The 14662-nt window shown below is 37.6% G+C and overlaps 1 protein-coding gene across 3 annotated transcripts in view; it reads right to left on the bottom strand.

The window, feature by feature from the left end:
* The window catches only part of Smc6 (structural maintenance of chromosomes 6), a 62034-nt gene that overhangs the window by 23317 nt on the left and 24055 nt on the right, over nucleotides 1-14662 (bottom strand). For all 3 annotated transcript variants that reach the window (XM_057770667.1, XM_057770659.1, XM_057770653.1), the window contains 10 exons: nucleotides 12706-12852; nucleotides 12244-12332; nucleotides 11906-12070; nucleotides 11282-11460; nucleotides 10219-10423; nucleotides 7296-7410; nucleotides 6829-6989; nucleotides 4053-4188; nucleotides 2386-2466; nucleotides 1152-1322 (listed from right to left, as the gene is read on the bottom strand). In XM_057770667.1, the coding sequence (XP_057626650.1) occupies nucleotides 1152-1322; nucleotides 2386-2466; nucleotides 4053-4188; nucleotides 6829-6989; nucleotides 7296-7410; nucleotides 10219-10423; nucleotides 11282-11460; nucleotides 11906-12070; nucleotides 12244-12332; nucleotides 12706-12852 (1449 nt within the window). The remainder of the gene's footprint in view (nucleotides 1-1151; nucleotides 1323-2385; nucleotides 2467-4052; nucleotides 4189-6828; nucleotides 6990-7295; nucleotides 7411-10218; nucleotides 10424-11281; nucleotides 11461-11905; nucleotides 12071-12243; nucleotides 12333-12705; nucleotides 12853-14662) is intronic.

Raw genomic sequence — 14662 nt, 5'->3', positions numbered from 1 at the left:
AACATATACAAAGCAGATCAAGAGCAAGTAAGCCCCAAACATGGTTTGTTCTTCATTCCTTTCTAATTTTAAATCTCCTGGGCAAATAATTTATCTGCTAATCTTCTATTCTGCTTTAGCACATCACTATTAATATTTTGAGTGACCCTGTTCAATTCTTTTATCTGTGTAAGATTTTCAATGTTACCCTACTTTTATTATAGTTTCATTATTGCAATTCTTGAGACCAAATTTTTATTTTACCTACTCAAATTTTTGACATTTAAAGTTTCATTCCTTTTCTTATTTTAAGGCAAAATACTAACTTTGTCTTATTTTTCATTCTTGGGTATTTTGTAGGCTGATACTTATTTCCTCTAGGACCTGTCTTTTCTTATTTTTTATCTTAGCCAATAGTATTGTTTGTATGAAGAAAAACAAAAACTTTAATGTCTAAATTGTACATCCCTAATAATCAGTTCATTTGCCAGTGAACTGTGCTTTATCAATGAAATTTCAAATTGTGAAAACAGAATTACTTATTGGCATGGCATTAACAATAAGGTGCAGAATAGCAAAACTATCATAAGAACTGAAATTCAGTTTATTAACTTATATATAATTAATTAGTTTGATTTAATTCACCTCACTTTATTTCCCTAAATATAGTTACAAATAGTATATGCTTAAAATAAAAGTCAAAGGAAAATAGCCCAGAGCCATGTGTGATGGCGCATGCCACTGATCCTACCAATCGGGAGGCAGAGAACGACTAACCTCCTAGTTCAAGACGTTAATAAAACAGAGAGACCGTTTTTCAAAACACATCAAAGAAATCAGTCTCAAATCTAACTGCAATGTGCTGATAAACAGCTTAAATCACAATTTATTTCAAGCTGGCTCTCACAGCTGCTAATTCATGAATAACTAAGTTAAGGTGGGAAGATTACAGCAGAGACCGAAACAAGTATTCAAAGACACCCCTACCGTTGCTGCTTCTGGAAGACAAAGGTTTTGATCCAATTAATCATTTTTCTAAAGTCAAGAGCAGAGTATTTTGTAATAACTGGCTTAATTCAACAATTTATGTTTATATTTACAACTAACCCGTGAGGATCTCTTAAGTTTGTTGGTAATAAGCTGTAACAGAAAAGAAAGAACTGTACAGATACCTTAAGTGGATCTGCCAGCTCTGACAGCTGGTTGATCTTTAATTTAATTGTATCATACTTATTTTCTGCTTCAATTTTTAGACTTTTAAGATTCTCCATGTTTTCTTTTTGTTGTTCCATATTTTTCTCAACCATCTGCATTTTTATTTTATTTTCCTCAGCTTCATCTTCCTGATAAAATTTAAACAACATAGAGTTAAATACAAGTTATCCAATAACAACAACAATATATATACATATACTCTGAGAAAGGACAACAGGAAAAATCAGAGCTACGATAAAAAACAAACAAACGAAACACTTTCATGCTTAAACAGAAATTTACAAGGTAGGGCAAAAAAGTTCAAAAGAAGGGAGGAACTGCATTTATCAGTCAAGTAAAATAATGTTCTGTTTGAAACTATAACAAAAGTGTAACATCCCATCTACTAGCTTCCTTTCAAAATGTACTTTGTATAAATCAGTAATTATTCTGTGACAAAATGGTATTGGCTAAGTAAAAAAAAAATTAAAATATAACCTATGCTTTTATAAAAGGTAGTTTATCAATAAAATAAATGAATAAAAGGAAGGAAACAAGACTACTAATAAAACTCAACAATCCTCATTAGCCAAAGCTCTGCAGTGCAGGAACCAGAGCTGTTGCTCACTGCTTACTGTAAGTAACAAACATGCTGCCACTCATCACGTAAGACGTGAGTCACGTGCTTCTTCGTTGTGCTCCAGAAAAGGTAATCTGGATGTCACAAATAGAAGGCTAGAAAACTTAAATATAGAAAAACATGTAAAGAGAGAGAGATGGAATATGAACCTGGAAAAGGAAATCCAAGCTCAACCCTGACTGATTGGAAAGGGAGTCCTGACCTCCCTCAGACCCCAGTCACGGGGAATGCCAGGCGCTTCTCTGAGAAGCAGAGCTCTCAGTACACTGTTTAGATGCACACGCTTTGCTAACGTGTACTGTGTGTGTTAGAAGAGCAGGGCAGTGGTGGTGCGCACCTTTAATCCCAGCACCTTTAATCCCAACACTCTGGGAGGCAGAGGCAGGAGGATCTTAGTGAGTTCAAGGACAGCCTGGTCTACAAGTGAGTTCCAGGACAACCAGGATTGTTACACAGAGAAACTCTGCCTCAAAAAACCAAAAATCAAAAGGAAAATAAAGTGACACTTGTGAGCCAAAGAGCTAAGTTACAGTTTTATCCTTTAACATTTAAATGGAAGAAAAGCATTTTACCAAGGTTGCAATATCGACAGACTGGTGTTCTTCTATATTCTCAAGTTCCCGAATTTCAGAAATATTTTTTCTTATTTTCATCTAAAAAGGAAGTATTTAGAATTTAACAAAAACCAAAGTCCTTGGAAGACTGTTACATTTCGAAGCTCTACTATGCTTATCCCACAGCAGGATGCAGCAGTCAACAAAGGAGACATCTGTATTCCTCCATAACCAGGTGAGACTGCTTCCCATTCTACCATGATCCTTCTCACTACTAACCCACAGCCATGCAGAGAAGATAGACGAAATCTATCTTAGCATTCCAAATAACCACACTACTGAGTCTATGAGAGAAAATACTTCTCTAAAGTAACAAATGTTTCAATTTATTGAAAGATCACTGTAGAAATACAGTGTCCTTCTCAAAGAGGCAAATAATTCCTGGGAGATCTGGGAGTCCATGCAGTTAAAAGTATTTTCAGAAAAGCACTGTAATATTATCTTTATCAATGCTTTCTCTCAAATTTACAGGTACCTTATAACTGTACAAATCAAAAACCAAAACTTTTGTTTTCATTTCTAAGTACTACTGGGCAGTGAAAATGCCTTTAATCACAGCACTTGGACAGCAGAGGCAGGCAGTTCTCTGTGAGTTCAAGGCCAGCCTGAATGGATGGAGATAGAGACAGAGACCCACATTGGAGCACTGGACTGAGCTCCCAAGGTCCAAATGAGGAGCAGAAGGAGGGAGGACATGAGCAAGGAAGTCAGAACTGCGAGGGGTGCACCCACCCACTGAGACGGTGGGGCTGATCTAACGGGAGCTCACCAAAGCAAGCTGGACTGGGACTGTGAGAAAACTGGACTGGGACTGATGGAGCATGTGATCAAACCGGACTCTCTGAACATGGCAGCGGACAAGGAGGACTGACTGAGAAGCCAAGACAACGGCACTGGATTTTGATCCTACTGCATGTACTGGCTTTGTGGGAGCCTAGTCTGTTTGGATGCTCACCTTCCTAGTCCTGGATGGAGGGGGGAGGACCTTGGACTTCCCACAGAGCAGGGAACCCTGACTGCTCTTTGAACTGGAGAGGGAGGGGGAGGAAGGAGGGGGAGGGAAATGGGAGGAGGTGGAAATTTTCAAGTAAAAATAAATAAAAAAATGTGAAAAAAAATAAAATTAAATAAATATTCTTTCTTTATTCCAAAAAAAAAAAAAAGAAAGAAAAGAAAAAGAAAATGCTCCGACCAGTCTGTAGTGCAATTTCCTGATTGGTTACTAATATAAAAGGACCCAGCTCACCATTGGCGGTCCTGGATGTTCTAAGAAAGCAGGCAGAGAAAGTCATGAGGAGAAAGACAGTAAGCATACTCCTCTGTGGCTTCTGCATCCGCTCTTGCTCCTGTTTTTGCCTTGTGTTCCTGCCCTGACTTCCTTCAATGATGGACTGTGATGTGGAACTTTAAGCTGGAAACAAAACCATTCCTCCCCAATTTGTTTTTGGTCGTGGTCTTTTACCACAGCAATAGAAACCCTAATTAATACAACCCATAAAAGAAAGTTATGCCTAAGAATACAAAGGGGATTGAGGCCAAAATATTTAAGAACATGAATGACAAAATTATACAATTAACTTTGAAATGGTTAAGAAAAACCAAAGGCTATTATTTGTTTTTGTTACCTTTATTTCTTTATAATGTAGCTGGCACCTTTTAAGAAGTTCTTCATTTCTTTTAATATCCTTCTCAAGGGCAGACAAATGGTGCTGAAGATTTATTATGTGGGCCTTTTTATTTTCAATCTCAGTCTCCAAATCACTTGAAAGAAAAGAGAAAAAAACTCTTTTATTAGATACCTTGCTCTTTTACAACAAGGAAAGTTTATTTGTAATAACTTGGTTACAAAACCCTATTCCTTCAAACCAGTTCTATAACCCTATCAAATTATTTTATGAAGCTACTAAGTTATTAGTGAAAACTAGCAGAAATGTCAAAAGATCATCTAAACATAAGTTTTACTTATTTGATTAACAAATATTAGATACAAATTCTATTCTTCAGGAATTATGCATGGAGGTAGGTGAAGGCAGAAACAGGACAAAGATTCAATCCCTCAAAAAGAAGACAACCAGACTATATGCAACATTAAATATGAATAGGACAAGATACTTTATGTCCTCACAACTACAGGAATGCAAATGTTGTTTTGGACAAATGTTTTTACCAGCTAGGTCAGCTGGGTAGAGCACAGGAGCACAAATGCACAAACACACAGTTGGTGGTGACAGAAGACTGAACAGAATAGCTTAACAACTCTTGTTTAAGAAAAACAAATGTTAAGAATATGTAGGGAGGGCTGGAGAGATGGCTCAGAGGTTAAGAGCATTGCCTGCTCTTCCAAAGGTCCTGAGTTCAATTCCCAGCAACCACATGGTGGCTCACAACCATCTGTAATGGGGTCTGGTGCCCTCTTCCGGCCTTCTGGCATACACATAGACAGAATATTGTATACATAATAAATAAATAAATATTTAAAAAAAAAAAAAGAATATGTAGGGAGTGGAGGGAAAAGAGGACATAGAGATGGAAAACAAGAAAGGCAGAAGCCACAACCATGAAAGGTCTCTTTGCAGCAATAGAGCTATAGTTTCAGTGTTCTGCTTTACTAGTTTACACAAGATAAAGAAAATCTGTTACCTAATAAGACATACTAAACACGAGCTAAGTATACAAGTTGCTTGTGTGAGATGAATGTACTCCAACCAAATAGTGATCATCAGTCTCTAATTCCGCACTGCACTTTGCTGGTTTCCACAGTACCAATCACGTGTAAACTACCCACCACTCCTTAGCACATTTGGCAAGCACTAAGTAGTTGTTGTTTGAAGGAACAAGTGAAAGCATGTACTCTGGAGGCTACTTCAGCACTGCCTATCAAACAGTTTCATCATGCAGTTCAACAACACACAGGCCATAGGAGCCTACTCACACATCATGTGTGCTTTCCTCACGGGACTGCTTTGGGATGAAACACTAAACCAAGGGCCACAACATTCACCTGGTGGTTTTTTTTTCTCCTCAACCTTTCCCTACACTAATCAAGAAATTTTATTTTAAATTACCAAAACCTTATAGTAACTTCATGCTACTTTAATAATCACATGAAAACTAGTTAGCATCTGAAAACGAGAAACTTCAACAAAGCCCTCATTTCCTTACATTGCAAGTCACTTAGAACTTAGAATCCTTTGACTTTGGCTCAGTTTTTTCAGACGCCCTTCCTTTCCCTCTCCTTCCTTTCTTTTGTGGTGCTGGAGGGTGAATCTGAGACTTCACACACGGTAGCCAGAACTCACAAGCAGCAAGGACAGCACTAGCACTAGATCTTTATCTTAAGCCAATTTACTATAAACATATACTAAATCATTAACTAAGGCCTAACCTATCACTTCACCAAAGAAAATTAGTTTTGTTGGGAATTCAAGATATCAATGATACCAAAAATTTTTTTTTTTGCAAACCTCTCTAATAATTAAGGACATGACTCTTTTAACTTCTCAATTTCTTGTTTTGTTTTCTTATTTGGATACTGGGTTTCTCTGTGTAGCTCTGGCTGTCCTAGAACTCGCTCTGTAGACCTGGCTGGCCTCAAACTCAGAGATCCATCTGCTTCTGCCTCCTCCCATCAATTCCTTAACTAACGTACACTCCCACCTCCCCCTCCTGATTTAACTTTTCAACTCACTCTGTACCAGCCTTATTTTCTTAGTCCTATGTTTTTGCTTTTGGTTTTTTGAGATAGGGTTTCTCTGAAGTTTTAGAGCCTGTCCTGGAACTAGCTCTTGAAGACCAAGCTAGCCTTGAACTCAGAGAGATCTGCCTGCCTCTGATTCCCAGGTGTGATTAAAGGCGTGCACCACCACCGTTCAGCTCCTAGGCCTAGGTTTTAGCTGTGTCAACTGATCTTTCTTGTTTTGTCAAACAATGTCTATATATAAGACATATAAGGAAGGTTATGTCTGAATGTAGCTCAGCACGCTGAACTCTTGCTTAAAAAAAAATCACTCTGACTCAACAGTGAGCAGCAATACAGCTCCATTTTTCTTCCACATGGACTGCCTCAAATCTCTAATCCATCCTTTCACAGGTGTGAACTAGTCTTTTCAGTACACGTGCTGCCAAGGAAGCACTAGTCCCACTCTGTACAGTGTCCTTACAGCTTATGGACAGGAGGCACTGTGTGTACATCAGCTGTTGAGGACATTCTGTGTATTTGGTACTCAATATTACTGTCAAAATATAGGCTAAATTCCACATCAAGTGAAATAAACTTTTAAGACCAAACACTTAGATAAATCACAATACTTCCCTGAGAGAATCCCTATGGGAAAGCTGTTAAAGAAAACAGAATCCAAAGGAGAACAGTGGGAAAATAAAGTAAAGCTAACTTAATCAAACCTTATTTCAGAATCCACATCTCTGCTTAGAAACTTGGGCCTTGTGTTTTCAGATGAATAATAACGACCTGCAAACACTTGATCACCATCAGCAGTAAAAGCTTCTCTACAATTTTTAGGTGGCTTTTGGGACTGCATGACTGCACGAGCTACAGAATTATTCTAGAATAGAAAAGAAAGTAATTTAAAAAACACTGTCAAAGTATTTCTCATGGATATACTTCAAAATTTTATCTACTGGTAAGAAAATTTAAGTATTTTTATTTAAACGTGGAAATAATTCTCAAAATAATAATGTATTTGTGAAATACTTTACAAATACCCCAAAGTAACAAGTCTCTTGGGGAACAAACAACTGCACAAACAACCAACTCTATATTATCCTATAGATTTTCCCATGTGATGACAGAACAACAGAAACATCTACGAAAAATTTCAGTTATGAAGATTTTGACTCATTTGCCTTACTTTGATCAGCAGCACTGTCTCTATGCTCCGCATGTCAATCAAACTATTTGCAACAACAGCATTGTCTATTTCTAACGCTGTCAGAACAGTTGGAAACTCCGGATGGTAAGCAGCTCTAGAAAACACAGGGGGAGGGCAACTTAACAAACTTTAAACAGAAAAAAAAAGGGGAAAAATTGTGCAATTTAATAGGTAAGTAGACTATAGTGAGAGAATATGAAATATCTGCTAATAATTTGAAGACATGTCTGTAAGAGATTTATTTATTTACTGAACAAGTACACTAAAACAGTGTGTGAAGGCACTGCTCTAAGCACCTAAAAAATACAAGCTCATGTAATGTCCTAACAACCACTATAACATAGCCTCTCTATTTTTTGTGATGAGGATGCTTCAGAGAGCTTAGTAAGTTCCCTAACATCCTACGGATACTTAAGTGGCAGGCTAGAATTTAAAGTTGGAAATACTGATTTAAACCCAGACACAAACCATCATGCTCAAAATTGATTATAGCAGTTATAATTTATTTTATAACTGTACACAAACATAAAAGTTAATAAAAACACATTTTAAATAGTTGAATAACTATTTCACTGAATAAATGGAACTGGAGATGGCTTAGCAATGCTTAATATCTGCAAGCACGAGGACATGAGTTCAAATCCTCCACATCCATATAAAAAGCTGGACACAGTTGTAAGCCCATTTACTGAGTCAAGCAGATCCCAAAAACTCGCTCACCAACAATCATTTCATAAATAAATAAAATGCATCTTAAGTATCTGATACAGTTGATGTTCTAATAGTTGTTCATTTTTATATTAAAATGTATCATTGTTATATAAGTTCTTCAACACACATATGCACAAGTCCTCTTGAGTACATTTAAGACAGCTAGAAATTATTAAACCTACTCCCATCATATCAAAAAGGCTCTTACCAATAGCCAGCCAACAATAAAAATACTACAATTTAGATCTTTCCACTACTTCAACAACTTTGTACTTTAGCACATTAGACTTGATGCCAGCTAACACACTGACTTTGCCGTCACCCACATCTGTTTTATTAAACTATAATTTCTATAATTTCTCAGTCTTATCCAAACTTTTTCTCAGGCTCTGCCTGTTAAGCGTGAATATTTTACAAAGCCAGCTACATTTTCTCCCAGGCTCCACTACGAAATAACTTCTCAGCTGCTTCTCTCCTCCTTGTCACACCTGCACGTTCAAAAACTTACCTACTTTAGTCTTAATAAAGACAGTCTTACTGACAACTATAAAGACGTATTATTAACAAAAACCCCTGCAGCTACCACAGTTGTATATTTTAAGTGGAGTATCAGTCAACTTCCTCAGTGATTTGCAGGAGTTGGTTTAGACTTTTCAACGGCATAATTTCCGAGCCTCCTACAACTCCAGTACAATGCCCTCATTCTCAGCACGTGAACTGTATGATCCGCCCCCCCACCCACGAAAATTAGCAGTATACTGCACAAACTTAGTTTACCTTCATACCCTTCCACAGTATACTGTAAGTCAGAGCTGCTATATATTGCTATCTCTGGAAACAAATTGGTTGGTAAACACCAGGTCAGCCAGGTAGTGATAAGCATTCCCGGTCACCTGGCCCCATGGCAAATCACAGAACAGTCCACACAACTCTTCAGGACTAAACAGGGAGCTGGAGAGGTGGCTCAGTACTCAAGTGCTTGCTGTTCTTACAGAGGACTCCAGCACTGACATCAAATGGCTCACAACTGCCTTTATCTACAGCTCCAGGGAATCAAATGTCCCTTTTTAGCTCGGTGGGACCTGTACTCATCTGTACAAACCTCAAGACATCCTACCCCATTAGTTAAAAATGAAATAAACCCTTCATTAAAACAAACAACATAACAGGCACAAAGAGGCATTCTCCCTCACACAGCTTTGTAGAACAGCTTCCAACTTCCCTATCTGGAACCCATCAGGCAAGCAGGACACCAGTTCAGGTGTGTTTCTGTCCTTAGACAAATTCATTACTTAAAGGACTAGTTATTTACCATGTTCCCAACCTCACTAACACATGACTTAATGTTGTGGAATATTAGTTTGGGAAGTGTTACATTTGTTTATGCTGTGGAACATTGGTTTTTAATGATGCAAAGAAGTATTGAATTCTTTTATGTTGCATTTGTTTAACTCTGTGAAGCTGTGTTACTTTGCCTGTCTAAAAGACCTGATTGGTCTAATAAAGAACTAAACTGTCAATAGCAAGGCAAGAGAAAAGATAGGAGGAGCTCCAAAGAGAATAAATAGAAGGAAAAGAAGGCTCAGGAAGCAAGAGGAGGAGCAAGAACAAGGAGAAGAAGACAGAGAGGGATCAGTCACCTGGCCACACAGCCAGCCATGGAGTAAGAGTGAAAGCAAGATCTACAGAAGTAAGAGAAAGGTAAAAGCACAGAGGCAAAAGACAGACTGGATAATTTAAGAAAAGTTGGCCAAAGTAAGACCAGGCATTTATAAGTAATATTAAGACTCCATATAATTTACTTAGAAGCTCTCAAAAAAGTAAAAAAAAAAAAAAAAAAAAAAAAAGACCAACCACAACAACTTAATGACCCCCTCATTTGAATTACACCTATATCTATGATATAAATTTAACTAGTGCTTAGGAAGAAACAAAGGCAACTATATGTTGGCATCCAAATTTACTCAAAAATAAATCAGGTAGCATTAGACTTACAAAACAAACAGAGATAAGGATTTATGAAAGTGAAGATAGCAAGTATTCAAAATTCAACCGTGGAACTCAATACATTTATTTTCTTTCACCTTTACTGTCCCTATGAGAGGAAAATAGCTCTGTAAGCATCCTATGAAATACCTTTTTAATCGTGCACACGATTAAGCAAAACCAGAGACAGTATTTATCTGATTACCTGAGTCTCACATCATATACCTCATTCCGAAATTCAGAAACAATTATCTGAGGCCGAGAGGTCCCTGGCGGATAAAATTTTTTCATCAATGACTGAAGTACTCTCTCATCAGCATGATTATGGCAACAATAGGCTTGCAGAAGTCCTTTCAAGCAAGATTCAATGGCCAATGCAAGTTCTGGATCCCGCAGATGAATGCAAGCACCTAAAAGTGATACACACACACACACACACACACACACACAAATTATAGGATTCATAAATATTTAAGTCATATAGTCCTACACAGAGATCACTACCTAGAAGAACGTGACTAAAAAGTTTCTGAATCCCTAAGTAGAAATAAATGAAAACCTATTAGCATGGACTCTGAAACTAGAAGAGGACTGGAGATCAGATTGTTTAAATGAAGTAACAAATGAGAAGGAAGACATTTATAAGAAGCACATGAATCTGAGAGGAATGCTGCTTTTGTTTTGTCTCTTACGTATTCATGGCAACAGGTTGGCTAACTGATTAATATTCTTTCCCTAAATTCGCTTTCCCTTCTCAGTTTTAGTTCCAAAAAAAAAAAAAAAAACAAAAGGGGGGCTGGAGAGATGGCTCAGAGGTTAAGAGCATTGCCGGCACTTCCAAAGGTCCTGAGTTCAATTCCCAGCAACCACATGGTGGCTCACAACCATCTGTAATGGTGTCTGGTGCCCTCTTCTGGCCTGCAGGCATACACACAGAGAGAATACTGTACACATAATAAATAAATAAATAGATAAATTTTTTTTAAAACAAGGAAAGGTAGGCATTTAAAGTGATTTTCTCGTTATATTTAAAAAACATGAGCCAAAAGTGGTAGCACATGCCTGTAGTCCCAGCACTCAGGAGACACAGACAGGAAGATCAGGATTAAAAACTCAAGACGATATACATCAGACTATCTGTCCCACACCACCGCCCAAACCCCTTAGTTCAATCAAAGTTAATACATAACCAGATAGCTTGTTAAACAGAATACTTCCCATAACTAAGAACTCAAGTTAATGACAATATCAAGAACAATGACAAATACCTAAAGGGCCGATAGGCTTATGAGTGAATTGTCTCCGCCTGTATGCATCGTCTATTGCCTCCAGCAGAGCTGGAACATGAGGACCAAATCTTTTCAGTCGATCAGTTTTACTATCTTTCAGTTCTTTCAGTTGTCTCTGATTATAGGTCAGTGTATGCCTCACATCTAAATCTTCTCTCCTAAAATATAAAAGCAGAAAAAGGAAATATATTATGTACTAACTTATACAAAAATACTAGGGTTTTGTCCATATTTCCATGTTAATCAATAACCTTACTACATGAAAAAATGTGGGTTCATTTTATTTATAAATTGAATTACCAGACAAAAGCAGCCAGCAGACCTCAAAACTCACATTACAGGTGCTGCAATAGCAATGGAACAAGCACCCCACAGACTGTCAAAACATGAGTAAAGTCTTAGAAAAAGAATTGGAATACATCTCTATCAGCAGTTCGGGTGTGGTGGTGCAGTCTTTAATGCCAGTACTCGGAGGCATTATGCAGTGAGATCTGACTCAAACAAACCAAGTCAAAAGGATCTTTACTGCTATCACAAAAAGAGCTGTTTTCTCTAATACATCACAACTACACAATATTCAGTAAGTGGAGGGTGTGAACTTACTTAATCCGGACATGTTCTTGTTTGTCCTTTTCTATAACTTGTTCGAACTGTGCAGCCTCCTGATTGACGGAACTTTCCTGGTCCTGCAAGGCCTGTACTTTTTCTTTCAACCAACAGATTCTTCGTTGCCTTTCCAAGCGCTCTGGTTCCAAAGACTGATCAGTGCTAAGGAGAGTAATAAAACAACAAAAGTAGGAAATGGGCCAAATGCAACCTAACATTTAACAGTAGAAGTCACTGTAGCGAATTTTCATTAACATCAATACAGAAGATGCACCACTCACGATGCCTAATCATTACAGAGAGGCGACTGTGGAAAAGCCAGGCTACTGTACTACCTTTTCTTTAGCTCCTCAATTCTTTTACAAAGCTGTTCATCATCTTTCTTTAATGCTTTATATTCATTTAGGGAACGGTTATACAAAACCTGACCAAAAAAAAAAAAAAATTTAGTTAACATGTAGAAATACATAAACATTCCATCAAAACACATCCATGATCACTTGAAACAACATTTGGTTTGGTTATTTTTTGAGGCAAGGTTTCTCTGGGTAGCCCTGGCTGTCCTAGAACTCACTCCGCAGACCAGGGTAACTTCAAATTCACAAAGATCTGCTTGCCTATGCCCCCCAAATGCTGGGATTAGAGGCATGCGCCACCACTCCCCAGCTGAAACAACATTTTTTTAATGAGGGAATAAAACATGTTTACTTTGATCCAGGTAGAAAAACACTATTTTTTAAAAAATAGCAGACAAGGAAAAGCTAAGACAGTCACTGTGTTTAGAAGACTCCTCCCACCTCGGCATCGTTAAAGGCTCTCGTCCTCGCGATGACGTCTGTTTTCAAAGCCATGCATTCCGGAGCTCGGGCATTTGTCTCTTCACTAATTTTTTCTAGTTTATCTTGAATATCTTTGTACTTTTTTTCTGCATCATTAAGTCTGACCTTTAAGTAAAATAAAATACTCTAATTATTTTCCTTCAATAACAAGAAAAACATAAAAAACAGTCCAATAAAATTAATTTTACTCAACAGGTAGGGCACCCACTGTCAATCCTGACAACCAAAGTTCAACCTGAGAACCAATAAGCTGAAGAGAACTGACTCTCTTAAGCTGTCCTATGACCTCTTGGCATGACCCAAGGCATCTCTGGATGCCATAACTTACAAGCATGTGCACATATGTGCAAGCGCGCACACACACACACACATAAATAAATGAGATGAAGCCTTTAAAGTTAAAAGTTAGGCAATCAGTTACATAAAATATAAAAATATAATTCAATTTGGACCCATTTAATTATCCAATAGATGTATCCTGAGTATACAAAGAAATAGTGTCTTTAAAATGAAAAAGATTTAAGAAAGATACAATGTAACAAAATACACACAAGCTGAATACCATGTAGCATATATCATATCTATACTTATAAAAACATAGAAAAAGAAACTGTAGGTATGCCAGGAAAAGTCAGGATGGTTCAAGGAGAAGCATTTATGCTAGCAACAGGAAGGGTGTTAATTAAAGGGCACCTGGATATAAGTTGAGGTCAAAGTTTTAGGGAAGGACACCAGAGCATGTGCAGAGTTATCAGTATCTACTCCAGAAGTTAAAAATAACGGAAGTTCAACTGAGAACATAATGAAGTGAAATGAGATGATCGGTAGAAAAGCTTTATATTCCATAATCCATAGCTTATAACTCAATCCTCTAAAGTAAAGATAATGTACAAATCTACATCTTGGTATCTGATTATTCTCAAACTTGTTGAAGGCAAGGTGGCAGGAAATTTATAGGAAAAGTTTGAATAATAAAACAAATATAAAGTCTTATGGGACCAAAATGAGACAATGACAAGAGGGATGAATTAGAAGGACAGGAAGGAGGGGAGGTGCCATTTAAATCAGAAGCTAGCAAAATTCCTCTATAAAGAATCCAACATAGGCCTGTCTCTGCGGGCCATGTCTTAGCGTCACACTCTCAGCTCTGACCTTAGAGCTTAACAAAAGACACCTGGGTCCGGTGGCTCACACTTGTAATTCAACACAAGACAATAAAACAAAAGGAATACAAAATTAGAGCTTGGTAGATGAGGAAGAGACTAGAGGAGGGAAAGGAAAAACAAGGCAAGCAACTAAGGATGATGGAGTAAAGAATGGTTTCCTTTTTTTGTTCTTCTTTTGTTTGTTTGCTTTTCAAGACAGGGTTTCTCTGTGTAGTCCTGGCTGTCCTGGGATTCACTCTGTAAACCAAGCTGGCAGTGAACTCAGAGATCCACTTGCCTCTATCTCCCAAGTACTGGGCTTAAAGGCATGAGCCACCATTGTCTGGCTAAAAAATTGTTATCAAGTTAACAAATATTCAAAGTTTGTATGATATACTCTTTCGTCAGAAACCTTCTATTCAAAAGTCAGTCTACAAACAATAATAAAGTCATATTAAAAGTGCTGCATAAAAAAAATGGTAGGAAGGCAGGGCAGAGACAGGTGGATCTCTGTGAGTTCAAAGCCAGCCTGGTCTACAGAGCAAGTTCTAGGACAGGCTACAAACTACAAAGCTACACCGAGAAACCCTGTTTTGAAAAAAAACAAACAAACAAACCAAAAAAAAAAAGGTAAAAGGTTAGGAAGGGGACTGGACAGATGGCCCAGCAGTTTGAAAACACCTGCTGCTCTTACAGAGGGTTCAGGTTCAATTCCCTGAAGTCACATGGCAGCTCAAAACCATCTGTAACTTCAGTTCAAGGGGCTCCAA

Source organism: Chionomys nivalis, chromosome 1 (genome assembly GCF_950005125.1).
Source record: "Chionomys nivalis chromosome 1, mChiNiv1.1, whole genome shotgun sequence".
Lineage (NCBI taxonomy): Eukaryota > Metazoa > Chordata > Mammalia > Rodentia > Cricetidae > Chionomys > Chionomys nivalis.
Note: the sequence above shows the minus strand (reverse complement) of the source record. Positions and strands in the feature narration are given on the sequence as shown.